The 14,381-nt window shown below is 39.5% G+C and overlaps 1 protein-coding gene across 1 annotated transcript in view; it reads right to left on the bottom strand.

The window, feature by feature from the left end:
- GREB1L (GREB1 like retinoic acid receptor coactivator) overlaps positions 1 to 14,381 on the bottom strand; it is a 132,323-nt gene that overhangs the window by 35,281 nt on the left and 82,661 nt on the right. Inside the window, 6 exon segments of the mRNA XM_031066537.1 lie at positions 3,437 to 3,622; positions 5,399 to 5,536; positions 7,298 to 7,417; positions 7,753 to 7,890; positions 9,714 to 9,851; positions 13,030 to 13,152. Of these exon segments, the coding sequence (XP_030922397.1) occupies positions 3,437 to 3,622; positions 5,399 to 5,536; positions 7,298 to 7,417; positions 7,753 to 7,890; positions 9,714 to 9,851; positions 13,030 to 13,152 (843 nt within the window).

Here is a 14,381-nt window from a genome sequence, read left to right as displayed (position 1 = left end):
CTGCCTGCTGGAAAAGCACCTGGGGATGTTGGTTGATGGCTGGTTCAACATGAGCCAGCACATGCCCTGGTGGCCAAGAAGGCCAATGCCTTGCTTCCACCAGAAAAAATGTGGCCAGCAGGACCAGGGCAGGATCTCCCCCCTGTACTCAGCACTGGTGAAGCCACACCTCGAGTCCTGTGTGCAGTTCAGGGCCCCTCACTACAGGAGGGATGTTGAGGCGCTGGAGCGTGTCCAGAGAAGGGCAGCAGAGCTGGTGAGCACAAGTTCTGTGGGAAATGGGAGCTGGGCTGTTTAGCCTGGAGAAAAAGGGGGCCAGGAGGACCTCACTGCTCTCTACCATTACCTGACAGGAGGCTGTAGCCAGGTGGGGATTGGTCTCTTCTCTCAGGTAACAAGTGACAGGACAGATGGAAACGGTCTCAAGTTGTGCCAGGCGAAGTTTAGATTGGACATTGGGATAAATTTCTTCACTGATAAGAGTGCTTAGGCATTGGAATAGGCTGCCCAGGGAACTGGTGTATCCAGCATCCCTGAAAGCATTCAAAAGATACATGGATGTGGCAGCTGGGGACATGGTTTAGTGGTGAACCTGGCAGTGCTGGTTAATGATTGGTCTCACTGATCTTAAAGTTTTTTTTCAACCTAAATGATTCAATGCTGCTATAATTCTATTCCATTATTCTCTACAGTTTAAGTCAATATATTCAAATGTCATCCATTTCCGGATGACACTCATCTTCTTCAGGGTACATCCCACAGAGACTACTTCTCCAACCACTTAAGACAGGAGAATTACTGGAATAAGCTCTTGCTTTTAGTTTCTGACTATCCCTTCCACTCAAAGCAAAGCCCTGCAAGAACCTTGACTCTGGATGTGCATTTGGACATTAAAACTATGAAATACCTCAGCGTGTCACAGGATACAAAATCTAGAGTCAAAATGACTCAAATGCACCACAACAAGAAAGAAAGGAGAATGATTTCAGAATCCTAAACAGGAGGTATAACAAAGGCTTCAGAAATCTTTTTCAACCAGAACACAGACCACCTTAGCACTGCGTAGGCCGAGATGGTGTTTGTAGAAATGGCAGTGCAATAGTAAAAAGCTGATGATTGCAGATGACGGAATGTAACCCATAGTGCAAATATGGGCATTCTGATATACAAAAACAAAGCTTGAGAACACTTCACCATGAATGCTGCCAAAGACAACAAATGTGAAATCCAAATAAGTCCCGGAGGTAGACTAAAAAAAACCCCACTAAAATCAAACACACTTCTTTCTCTTTTTTTTACTTATTCTTTTATCACAGTCAGTGGAATTTATTTATAGCCATGCTACAGTTCACAATCACAGGTTTAAAGAAGGTTTAAAGCATCAGAAATGCATTTGGTTTTTTTTACTTTGTTTTGTAATATCATCACGAGCTGCTCAGCTGATTTCTGAAAACACAACAGCGTCATCCTACAATTAATGCTGTCATAATTTCACAAGAAAACTGACAGGAATTCTCAGCTATACCCGTTGTTTTTCCCAAAAAGTAGCACTTCCATAGCTAATATTCTTATCATCTGTGATCACAGTCATCTGCAAATATATTTTACACAAGTAGTGAGATCTGAAAAAAGTTAGGCAAGCCTCTCTTTCATGCTTTTGCCTGCTTTTTAATCTTTGCCTTTATCTTACTCTTTCGCAATATACTCTGGAGAAAATAAAAACATTAGTCCTACTTTCTCAATTAAAAAAAGAGGCTTACATTAATAAATTGTTAATTTATATGTGTATTCGTCTCTTCTTGTCAAAAACTTTTGAATCTGGCCACCCCACACTCATCTCTAATCTGCTTTGATTTAACAACACGGGACAAAGGCTACATTTCGGTGCAGCTGTCACAATTCCAACAATTTTAAGTTTACAGCAATATTCAAGCCAGCAACATGTTTTGATCCCCTCCTCTACAGAATGTTTTTCCTTTTCTCCTCATTAGGCTTTTTCATCTTACAGTACTGGTCCACATCTCCACAAAAGGTCAAACAGCAAACTACTCAGCTTTGCCCAGCTAAGAACAAAAGGCAAACTAACCACCTGCTAACAAGAGAACTGCTTTATGCTGAAGTCACAGTGCTCAATGAACACAGTTCTGCTACAGAAGCTTTGCATGAAGCCTCCTCTAGTTTGCAGCAAGTATAGACTTGATGAATCCATCTAAAGTTAGACTTGCTCACGCAGCATGACTCATGGACTCACAGGTTTCAATAAATAGTTTATTTTTAACTGGAAGGGCTGTTATCAGCTGGCTACAAATTTGCAAGCTGCCTCTATCAACGCAGAATTGTGTGAAGCAGCTGGTTTTACCACACACACTCTACAACTTTCCAGTAAAGATGAAAGCCTCAAATAAGAAATTCAGGCCCACTGAAAGAAGGTAACAGAAAAACATCCTGTAAAAAATTAAGAAACCCCTTGTCAGTTCTAACATGGCAGCCAATGAACTAGTGAGGCAGAGAATGATAAACAAAGCTAACAGGTCACTTAGGGAGTATTACAACATGGAAAATGATTTCCTTCCTGTCTCCTACAGAACTGCAGAGAAATGCAAGCACTCATGGGTGAAACCTGCATGTTTGGGGTTTGAAGCACGTTTGGCCCCCAAACTGTAAGGTTATCAGCAGTTGTGCTGCTTTTGGAACACCTGCGTATTTCATGCCATTGTGTATTACAGATGCACTGTACTCTTCACAAAAGTAACTCCACACTCCCCTGTGATAAGCGGCATCTTTTCAAATCCAAAAGTTAGGATGAGACTACTGTAGAAGTTTCCCAACACTACCCTGCATTTTTAACTTCTAAAACCTTGCTGCTATCACTGCTCCTTTTACTCTAAGGTAGGTAAAATGACTTGACCAGCAATAAGAGAAAAAAATGGCTTGCTGGTTTGCTCTCAGACTTGCAAAAAGTCAGTTTCAAAAACATTTACAAGAACGAGATATTCACTGAATCACTTGCCTTAGTCTGAATAACAAATGTGGTTTTCATGTAAACAGTGCTGTCACCAAAACAATGACAACCATCACACATCTGCCAGCATTTGTCACAAAACTGAATAAAACAGACCAAGTGTCCTTAGAAAGGGCTGTGATAACTGATGGTTTGATACCCTAAGAAAATGAGTTATCTGCATTGCAAATCCATTTCACAAAGGTGACCTGGTCAATCCCCATATGGAGAGTAGAAGCAATATCAGCCTTTAAATTCACTTCACTTCTTCCGTTTCAGGAGCCAAGTGGCAAAGTCACACACACTAGATGGAGCCACTTGCCTCTTCCAGCCACAAAAGCAGCCAGAAAACTGGCCCTAAAAGGGACATAAAGAAGGTATGAAGAGAAAAGGACAGTCTCAAATAAAACCAAGTAGTTATGACAAATTGCTTACCTAGCTGGACAAGATACTGAACAGTTAAAAGTATCATATTCTCCACACTTAGTAGCTGACTGCTGGACAAGCCCAAGAGATCCAAATCCTTGTTTTCCAGCTGTGGAATCTTGTAGCAGTTCACCAGCAAGGGACTTACAACGATATCACCAACATTTCCATAGAAATAAGGTAAAGTGCCATAGCCTATGACAAAACAAACATAACCCCCCAGAAATTCATAAAATTTGCCATTACATGAAATTTTGCGCAACAATACATTTCCAAACATCTTAAAGCTGTCTGGCAAAATACATTGCACCAATGACTGTTCTTGGCATTATAATAGCTTAAAAAACAAATTATAGGCCAAGGATCCTCTGCTGTGTTTTACAACAAGTGATCACATACATTTACAAGAACTAACATTAACTGCATGATATCCAGCAGGGTAATAACTATTGTTATCCAAATACAGATGAGAATATTATCTGTTTGGGTCTTACCCTGACCTTTAAATACAGATTCTCCATAATATAGTGTACAAAGAAGAAAAATCAATGAAAGCAAAAGTACATTGATCTTAACATTATAAAAGCAGCATAAGTCATATTAGCATTGATTCAGCCACTGTGGTATTGCTGTGATTGATTTCACTTTTTTGCCACCTCCCCATTCTGTTTTCATAAACAGGTAAAATAAACATTGATAACTAAACATTCTATTCTGTAAGGTAAAGCACATGAGCACAGGCTAACTCCTCCTTTCCTTCAGAATGTTTTTCATTTCAAAAGAAGCATTTCCACAGAGATTTTGCCAAATCCATCCTTTTGGGTACATCTGGTTCTGTATTATTAATAGGACGCTCTTTCTCAGGGCCACTAATGTTTAGCCTAACTGAGGACTTAATGGCAGCTCTCCAAGAGCCTAAGGGCTGCATTCAATTTGCACTTAAGCTGATGGCTGTAGGCATCATCATCTTTAATAAGGAAGTGTTTCTCTGAAAACCATTACAGCACCACGCCAGAGCTTTATAATCGGCTTCCAGAAAAAAACACTGAGCAAAACAAACCAGAAGCGTAACCCTATCCTTGACAGATTTACTGGTGTACATGGCCCTGTTAATTCTCCAGGAGCTGTGTGTATTAAAATTATCTGTGCAAGTCAGGACTTGGAGAACTTCTCCATTCCTTCATGTAAATGATTCCACAGACTCCATTGACAGGCATGTTCTGTTGACAGTGAAGCTACTCTATACAACCATCTATACTGTATTGGACCTAAATAAAATTTAGAGTGGAAAAAAAAGCCACTCATCAAAATTTTGGCAGCACTAACTGACCCATCTATTTTAATGTATGATGCCCAAATAACTCAGGTTGAAAGGCATATTCACATTAAAATTCATACTCTTAAAGCAATGTCTTTCTAAGGGTTAACAAAGTCCTTTATACAGCTAAAGGATTTTAAAAGCCTGAAGCCTGATCTGTTATCTCAATTGCTTACAAGAACTATGGACTATAAACGACAAAAAGTTAGTATGATTTACTTCTGTTTAGTCAGTGCAAATCAATTTTCTGGTTCTCACGTAGAATTCTGGGGCTTCAAGATCTGAACTATAAATGCTGCAGGAAATATTTGCTTGGTTTTTAAGTTGTTTATACCGGAAAGGTATTTTCATTACTTGGAAATTGTTCTCTTCTTGGGTTTTACAAAAATCTTACTTGTATAAAACTTAGAACTGGCCAGTGGTTCTGCATAAATTTAACCTAGTGGTGACCTGTTTGCAAATCAGGTTCTCCAGAAATCGCCTGACTCTCAGTTTTAAATATTGAGCAACTAAAGGAAACTATCTGTGACAAACCAACTTTGTATTGTACTGAATGCCAGAACCAACAAAAAAAAACCAAAAAAACCCTCTCTGTCCTGGGGAGTGTGTATTAGTACAAAATGCAGCATTTCATTCCCCAGTGTAAGACTTACCTATCAGAATCACTGGTCTGACTCCCGAGTTATTCAGCAGGTTTTCAGGAACTATTACAGTCTCCCCTGCTGGGATGGGTTGAGGCTGTAAAATTCCAGTTAACATGGATTGAGGAACTGGGACTGACAAAAGAGGCTCTATAAAATAAAGAGAGACTTCCATTACTAAAAGGCTCATACTGTGATTTGGCCTTATGAACAAATAAGAAAAAAATTACTGCAAATCACTAACTGTAATAAAATTCAAAAGGTCTCTGCATTTCCTGCTATAGTTTTAAGTAATTTAAATGAAGAGCCTATATCCTCCTGTAGCCCCACTTCTAAAATAAAACTTTTTCTGGCCACTGTATTGTTGGTGAGAATGAGAGAGCAAAACACAAGTTTGAATATGCATCTTTAAACAAAGCCAAGTACTAAGCCAAAAGGCCACCCCCCAATACTGCCTCTCAATACAAGGGAAGAAACTGCTTCAACTTCTGACCTAGAATATATGTAGATAAGAAAAATAAAAGCAGGCCAAAATCTCCAAGTTGCCCTTTGAGAGTTGCTACAAGGATAAAAATCAGGCTTTACTCATGAAAGTAAATCTGAGAGTTGCTACAAGGATAAAAATCAGGCTTTACTCATGAGCAGCAGCAGCTTTCATAAATAAAGGAAGCCAAGTGCAAGAATTTTGTAATCTGTAATCAGGTTTCAGAGTAAGGCCTGCTTCACAAGTTTCTTAGGCTTCATTTGGTGGTTTGCAACCACTTTTTCAAACCATGTCATCAATAGAAAAACATCAAAGTCAGGACGAATGAATGCATACCTGAATGTTTCACATGGGGAAATGTTTATCCAACAGAAAAAAGTACTACTAAAGACTCACAGAAAATGGAGTACACAAGAGAGGTAGCAGATTAGTGGAGACAAACTCAACAAATAGGGGAGATTGCCTTATAGTATGTCTCTTCAACAGGTTTCTGAAGATAGAAACTGACAAAAGCTGCAATCTGAGGTGTTCAGATAAGCAGGCCTGCATTACCATGTAACCCTTCCTCATGTGATGAGTATCTCTGAAAATAATTCCAAAATACCTTAAAATCAAGTCCTCAAGAGCAGAGTTAAAAAAGCATTGTGCACATTTCACTCCTTGGATGCTTATTCTCTCACTCTATAGAGAGAATAATAAATAACTCTTTATTCCCCTTTAGAAAATATACTAAATCTCACAACTGAAAAGTACTCAATTAGGGAATAGTTTTATTAACAGTTATGAATAATGAGGTATCTACATGGATATCAATGAGTACTTGTAATTAATTCTATTTCCTGCCATGCTATTAAACTCCTACAGCTTTTCCACACAGGACTAACATTTGGTCTCACTCTCTGCTTTTAACTGAAGATCACCTAGTGTATCACTATCAGTGTCCTTTGTTAGGCCAAAATTGTATAAAGGTGTTTTTCCCATGCAGAAACAGAGTGTACAGGTTCTGTAGCATCCCACACCACACTGAAACACAACAGTCAAGGTGAAGGCTAACGAAAAATCCTTGAAATATATTCATATATCCATACACCTGCACAATTTTAGAACAACTGAGTTACAGCTGGGGGAACCATGGATTTCTTTTAGCTTTTTATTTTTTATAATATTATTTGCCTCTTCCTTTCCTCTCTCTCCCCCAGCAGTTTTACTTCCCCTCAGACGCATCTTAGATTACAGCAACCAGAACCAAGCAATCCTGTGTGCTCTTTGGGGGGCATGGTGTCCTTAAATACTCCATGGTGTGCTTAAATACTTTGACAAGATCAGTTATGTTTGCTGTGCAACACATGAGAGGTGCAGCACAGGGCTGCTGGGCTGACTGAGTTCATGTTTTAGCAAATGAAATCTCGGTGTCATTCAAGTTTTACCTGTTCTTGTCGAAGGCCGGATCGTAGGAACAGGTACTGCTAAACCAGGAGGTGGGACTGGGGACCCAGGAGACCATCCTCGGTGGCGTTTCTTTGGTGGTCCAGAACTGGACATGGATGCTGGAAGGAAAGCAAAAACTAATTCTAAACCCTGTCCTCCCAAATGACCAAATTCCAGCCCACCCTCCATTTCCCACCGGTGTTGAGAGGGTATCCCATCACAGAGCACCAGAGGCTCATACCTAGATTACATAAAACCAGACTGTGATGTGAAAAACATTGTTACCTGTGTTAAAATGTCCAGCATTATCATTAATGGTCATGCCAAAAGGCAAATGGATCTGTAAAGACTGAATGGTAGGAACAGCTACAATCAGAAGAAGAACAAAATCACAAATTTCAAGCTCACCATCCAATGCAGCTTAGAATAAAAAAATCAGAGAGGTTTTCCTTACCTTGATCTCCAGCTGCACAGCCAGGACTTGGAGATGTCGAGTGAGGCATTGGCCGAGAGACTGTAGTACTCAATGCATTATTTCTTCCTCCATTAGCGTTTCCATTAGCAACATCCGTGGCACGGAGTGAAAGTGGAGCTGAGTATAATAAAATACAGAGTGTGTGGCTTGAGACAATCTTGAAAACAAACAATTAAAATAATACAGCCACACATTGATGCAAAAGAACAGGGCAAGATGCGTGACTGAAAAAAAGCAGACTTCGGGGAAATCATGACATGTACTTGGCAGAGAAACATTCAGATTGCAAAACCAAGCCTTGAAAAGGGGTGTCCAGATTTCCAGGTGAGGAGGGATAGGTGGAAGAAAAAATGCAAAGAAAGCCCCACCAAAATACAATAAAAAATTGCACACACACACAATTATTGGGAAGTTTGTGACATATTTTCTTACACAGTGATTTTTTTTTAATATACATTACTAATTCAGTTTGTAAAGATTTCTGAGCCACTTGTGTGTACCTACACAATTTTCCCCCAGTCATCCCTATGCTATGCACAGTAATTCACTACTGGGCTCTCATCTAAAGCCTTAGCAAAGGACACTGGGCAGGGGAAGTTTGCTGCAAAGTGTACATGGCCTGAGCATTACTGAGGCAAACCATGCTTAATTTTGCTACCTGGGCCTAAGGTGATTCTCCAGTCCCAGCAAGCCTGACACTCTGGCAGGACCTGCTATATCTACAACGGATGATCACCAGAAGTTACCATCACTCATCGTTCTCATTCTTTTTCAGAACACAGTTTTTGCAGAAGAAAAAAAATGGCATAAACTGCCAACACGGAGGCCAGTGGAAACTCCAGTTCCTTGCTGGTATTGGACAGCTTCACAAAGATTTAGCTCCCATGAACACATTCCAGGAGCAACACCAGGAGATGGTACAGCAGCTTGCTGATGGCAGCTGCAACTGAAGTGTTAGAGATGTGGTATGCAGCTTAAAACAATGCAACTCACCAGCTGCAGACATCCAAATAAATTCTGGTACAACTGCCAATTACAAAATATGAATAACCTCACTTGCACATTGTAAGCTCCTCATTTCTACTCGGAGTCAACAATTTTGTACAGGCAGATTTGGTGGGCATGGGTCAGTTAAAGTGGTTGAAAAGCTGGGAAGAAATTTCAGTGCAAAATAAAATCACACAACTATGGAGGGGGAAAGGTATTTTGCACAAAGAACTGTTAATGATTTATTAGATACAACATAATTGTATTATGCACCATAAGCAATACCATGTTGTATTAAATAGCAAATGTAATACATCATGTATAAAATGATACATATATATATGCTCATGTGCATAGATAAACCAAATAAATAGATATATTTTCTTATTCAAGCATACTGTACTGCAATAAGTGTGATGATTTTTTATTGCTGAAAGATGAACCACCTAAAGTAAAAAACAATCAGATAACCCCAACAGAGTGTCAGTGTGGGACTTAGATGTCCCAGTTGAGGGTTACAATTTATTAAACACACAATAGAGAAATAAGCAATTAAAACAGCAGATATATTAAAACTCCTTAAAATAAGACTAAATTCCACCACATGTATGGGGAGGAACTATAATGGTTAGAAATGCAGAAGCGCACACAACTCTCAATTACTGAGGTAGGACTCAGAGTGGTATCAAGAGGTGACATTTATGCTCTCTTACAGTTAGGAAGAGAACTCCTACCAGGATGTTAAATCTGAAAGCGAAGGTGTGGCTTAAGCTTGGGAACAGTACTAATTGCAAAAATTTCTGTGCCAAAGACTGCAAGAATATGACGGTTCTGGAGAATGCTAGTGAATGTTTTCCTTTCCCTTTTCCACCAAAAAAAGAACATTCTCTCTTCTTGGCTGTTAAGCTGATGATTCCCTTGGTTCTCAGATGTTTTGGAAAGCAAAGCCATACCTGCAGCAAATGCCTTTCCTACGAGCTGTACTGACAGAGCCAGAGGTTTCACAATGTTCTTGTTCCGGCACGGATCTTGTGTTCCACTTAAGTTAACAGCAGCAGAAGATGATTTTGCTGGACTGAACACTGAAGAATCTGAGAAGTTTTTAAATTAATGATTAAAATTTACATTTTTTTTTATTACATACACATTTATCAAAACACATCTCTGCATAAATTACAAACAATTTTTTTACACTCCTAACAAATTACCATGTATCTTCCAGGAGTTTTAACAAACGCTTAACTGGGCGTTTCTATAGAATCTTATAATCCACTGAACCCATGATTGATCTCTTCCACAATATTTTGCACTCGCACACACTCAAAAAATATTTTAACAGTAGAAAGGGTTATCTCATTGCTTCTCAAAACAGCCTCATGGGATAGGCAAGTAAACGCAGTTTTCTCATGGCTCACATGAGGAAGCTAAAATGAAGAGCTTATGGAACCTGCAGCCAGCAAGCATAGGGAATAAGCACTGGAATAAGTTACCTAAAAGAGGTTGTGGAATCTCCATCACCTGAGATTTTCAACAACAAGCTACTGAATCTCTGTCAGACACAGCTAAGCTTGACTAAGGGCAGAAAAAACCAAACCCAAAAACATAGCCTCCTTATAGCACTACTGTCTATAAAACTATAAAAAGCGTATGCTTATTTATAAATCTGGGTAAAAAATTAAGGGCATTTGAGCCCAAACTCTTTGCATAAATTAACAAACTTCATAGAGCCCTCTACCACAGCTAAAATCTATAAATCTTATTTTATAGAAGGATAAACTGAAGAACAAACAAATTTGAATATTTGCCCAGTATCAAACTGATTCCATCCTCTCGGCATGTAAGTCCCTCTCGGCATGTAACATCAGGCATTTCATAGCTGCAATTTACTTCAAGAAAAAAATAGCATTCAGATGCTGATACACTGGCAAATCCAAATTCTTACAACCAGAGTGAAAGAATATTAACTCAGCATCAGTCCAGAAAGGAGTTTGCAACAAGTAGGCAAAGGAGGCTAAGTTCACCTACAGATGTCCCAGTAAAACAGCCAGCTAAAGAAAACAGAAGACAAAGACCAACTTGATCTGCTAAACACATTCACCCTCAGGCCACACACCATTTGGTGCAGGAGGGTGGGAGGAAGCTCTTTGCCAGACAGAGCAACTGACATGAAGAACAAACACAGAAGCCTCTGCTGCTGCTTCCCCACCAGAAAATCTCGTCCATGTTCATAGGAAATACACTGAAAGGCTAACAAAATAGACCACCAGGTCTGGGCCCTTGGAGGGAGACAGTGGTCTGCCATTAATATGATGTAGCAAATATGTGGCGTTCAAGTTTCTTTAAAGTAAAATTTCCAGAAGCTCTGGGGATTTTTTTTTGTCCCCCATCTCTAATTGTAATACATTTTCTTGAAATTTTATCTGTGAATGTGGGTGTGGCTGGTATATGTTTAAACACCACTCTGTTACCTAATCAGGACTTATAGTTATTAAAACACCAGTTATTAAAATTCTTCATCTTTCTCTTGTAAAGCCCAGTTTCTAGTTGCTTAACATGTGAATTGAATTTTCCACTCAAGTGTCTGCCCAAATCCATATTTTTAATACTGTCTGCCTATAACTACCTACATATATATTGTGGAACCCAGAGACTGAACTGCTCACCAGAAACATTTACTCAACTTCTAAAGAAAAAAAGGGTATGAGTTGATGATGAGCTGAAAACAATTTCAGAAAACAACCTGCTAATAAGTAGATTTTAAAACAACCTAGAAGCAAACTCTAGTAGAAAGAGCTTTGCAGAATCGAGGAGAGAAAAAGCCATAAAAGCCCCACATCATAGGTGACACATCAGAATTTATGCCACTGAATAAAAGGTGCTCTCCCCCCTTCTCCCAGTCACAGGGGATTCCTGTGTATGTACGTGGCATTATCTTCACTAGGAGATAACAGGAGAAGGAGATGAAAAGGTTTTGACGAACATGACCCAGGAGTACAAACAGTGACACACAGAAACACCGAGCAGACTGAAAATGGCAGGGAGTGATAAGGAGAAAGCCTTATATAAAAGGTGTATCTATTAACTTGGCAGATACAATAGAAGGCAAAGCTGTGTAAATATTAGAATGCTTTAGGTGCTCCAAATAAACAGGTTCTCATGCATCTGCACAGTTCTCATGCCTGGATCTGGAAGCCAAGGGATCATGAAATGAAATGCAGATGTGTTTTAACCACACTGTCATTTAATTTTACCTAAAGCATTTCACTTCCTCAACAGAGACAGGGGCAACCACCTGAGAGAAGTGCCTCTGAAAATACCAATCAGTGATTATAGTCTCATATGAATGCCTGTGTTCAGCTTTTGTTAATTACTCCTTTTGACAAACTTCCTAGGTGTAAAAAGTATTTTAACCATCTTGCTTTCTATCTGCATTTCATACTGCTTTAAAGAAACGTGTGGTTTTGGACATTCATATCAATTAATAGCAACAAGCCATTTTCGCTTGTTTTTAATTTTTCAAGAAATAGCACAAACAGACAAAAACATACAACAGCATACATGAAGCTGCAATAAAGCAATGAGGAAGAAAGCTGAAACAAAAGCATTCTGTCTACTTGCAATAAATAAATAGATACATGATATTAAGATGCTGCTTCCTTGTCAGTCAATGTCTATTTGATTTTTATATTTTCTCCTTATTTTAGGGCATTACTGATAGCTTTCTAGAATAGTTGTGAGAGACCTGTTAGCTCACATACCACAAACCCACTGTATGCATATGGGGAAATTTCAGTTCTAAGTACACCTTTGCGTGCAATAAAATTTAAATAAATAAGGAAATTAGCAAGTAAATAAAATAACATCTGGTCCCCTCTTCCTAAAAGGAGATTATTTTCCTTTTCCAGACAAATAGCCTAGTTTATATACTAAGCAAACACTTCCCTACAAACATGTCATTGAAGTTTTTTGAGACACACAAAAAAATTTAATGAAACACAGAGGTTTCAACAAGAAGGCACAGAATCAAATAAATTAATCAAAAGACCATTTAATGCTTTTACACCAATTGTTGTTTTGAGACTGATCTAACCTTCAGCCTCACCTGGGTCTTAATCTTTGCCAAAGCAAATTTTGAAAGGCATCCTCTCCAGTGTAATCTCCACATGTCTCAAGGTAAATACCCAGTTGTTTACAGCATCCCTGACCCAGCAGTGGCTGAGGTAACTTACCACCCCCAATGGTTATCTTTACAGCACTTTCAGCTCCTACCTGTCTGAGTGAGCCCTGACTTGTATCCATTAGCTGATCCACCCTCTGGGGTCGCGGACGGTGACACCGAAGGATTTGGCTTAGCAGAGAGGCTAGCAGCTGATGATTGCCTGCTTCTACACTCTGCAAATGAAGCAGCTACAGTACATATTAACAAGGCCTCCTCCCAGCAGCAAAGTTCAGCAGCGCGGTGGCGAAAGGCGACAAAACGTTAAGAGCATACACAGAGCACGTACAACAAACAGCGGCAAATGGCAGCATCCAAGGAAAATACGATTCCCAGTTTTGTCAACTTTGTCTTCTAATTAAGAAAACCTCCCTGGGGGCCACTCAGGGGGCCAGGCAAATACAGAGCAGATGCTGCAAAATGGCAAGAGCCCTCGGATCACAGCTTCCAAGAGATTTGAAGGTATTGGGCATGTCCCAGAAAACACTCGGCAACTTCTGTGGCACAACCTGTATACAAACCATCATATGTTGCCCTTTAAAAGGAGAAATTGTGCTGAAACCCAGATTTGTAATATGCTTCCACAAGCTTCAGGGAGATCTCAGCACCGTTAGTGTCTTTCTGGATGAAAACTGAGTTGAGGGAGGAGAAAGTCACCTTGAAAATCACATATTAATCCATTTTTAAAACTGAGATCTAATCAGGATTTGTTGTAAGAGAAGGGCTTAAGTGTTTAAAAGCACTCTTCTTCTAATTAGACCTATAATGTAAGTGAAGAGTGAAAGGTTACCAGATGGATGGCAGCAATATGGAGATAGGTCTTATCAAAATAATGCCCATGAGGTTGACTTTTGCTTGATTTTCTAAACTTTCATGAGTGCTCAGAACACTTGCAATTAGCATGTAACCAAAAGTGAAACCAATATCTGCTTCTTCCACATGTGCATTACTCCTGACTGCTTTTACCAGGACACACACCAACTCCAACTGCATGAGCATCAGGGAAGGGTTTCAGAAAAAAGATTCCAGAAGGAAAATAAGGCTTCCTTTATTTGGAATTTCACTACCAAATTAAGTATTTGTGTCATTTTTGTGAAAAATGCTGTTGAAAAGACACATGCACTCTAAAGCAGTAGTTAATTATCCTTATAACAGAGAAAAGCAGCTGAAGCCAGGATCCTTTTGAGCCACTAACTGATACAAACTATAATCACTCATACAGCTCGGTGATAACCATCTCTTTCTGGTGTCATGCTGCTATTCACATGAGGATGTGACTCCTCAGATGTCTGTCAGCTCTCCTGCAGAGCTTCCCCTCTCCTCACATCAACTTTTTGGAACAACAGGGACCAGATCAAACTCTGTCTTCACTGAGTGAGACCACAGATGAAAAGGTCAGGTAGTC

The sequence above is a fragment of the Geospiza fortis genome, unplaced genomic scaffold (assembly GCF_000277835.1).
Source record: "Geospiza fortis unplaced genomic scaffold, GeoFor_1.0 scaffold53, whole genome shotgun sequence".
Taxonomy (NCBI): Eukaryota; Metazoa; Chordata; class Aves; order Passeriformes; family Thraupidae; genus Geospiza; species Geospiza fortis.
The sequence above is the reverse complement of the archived record's forward strand: the minus strand, read 5'-3'. Positions and strand labels throughout refer to the sequence as shown.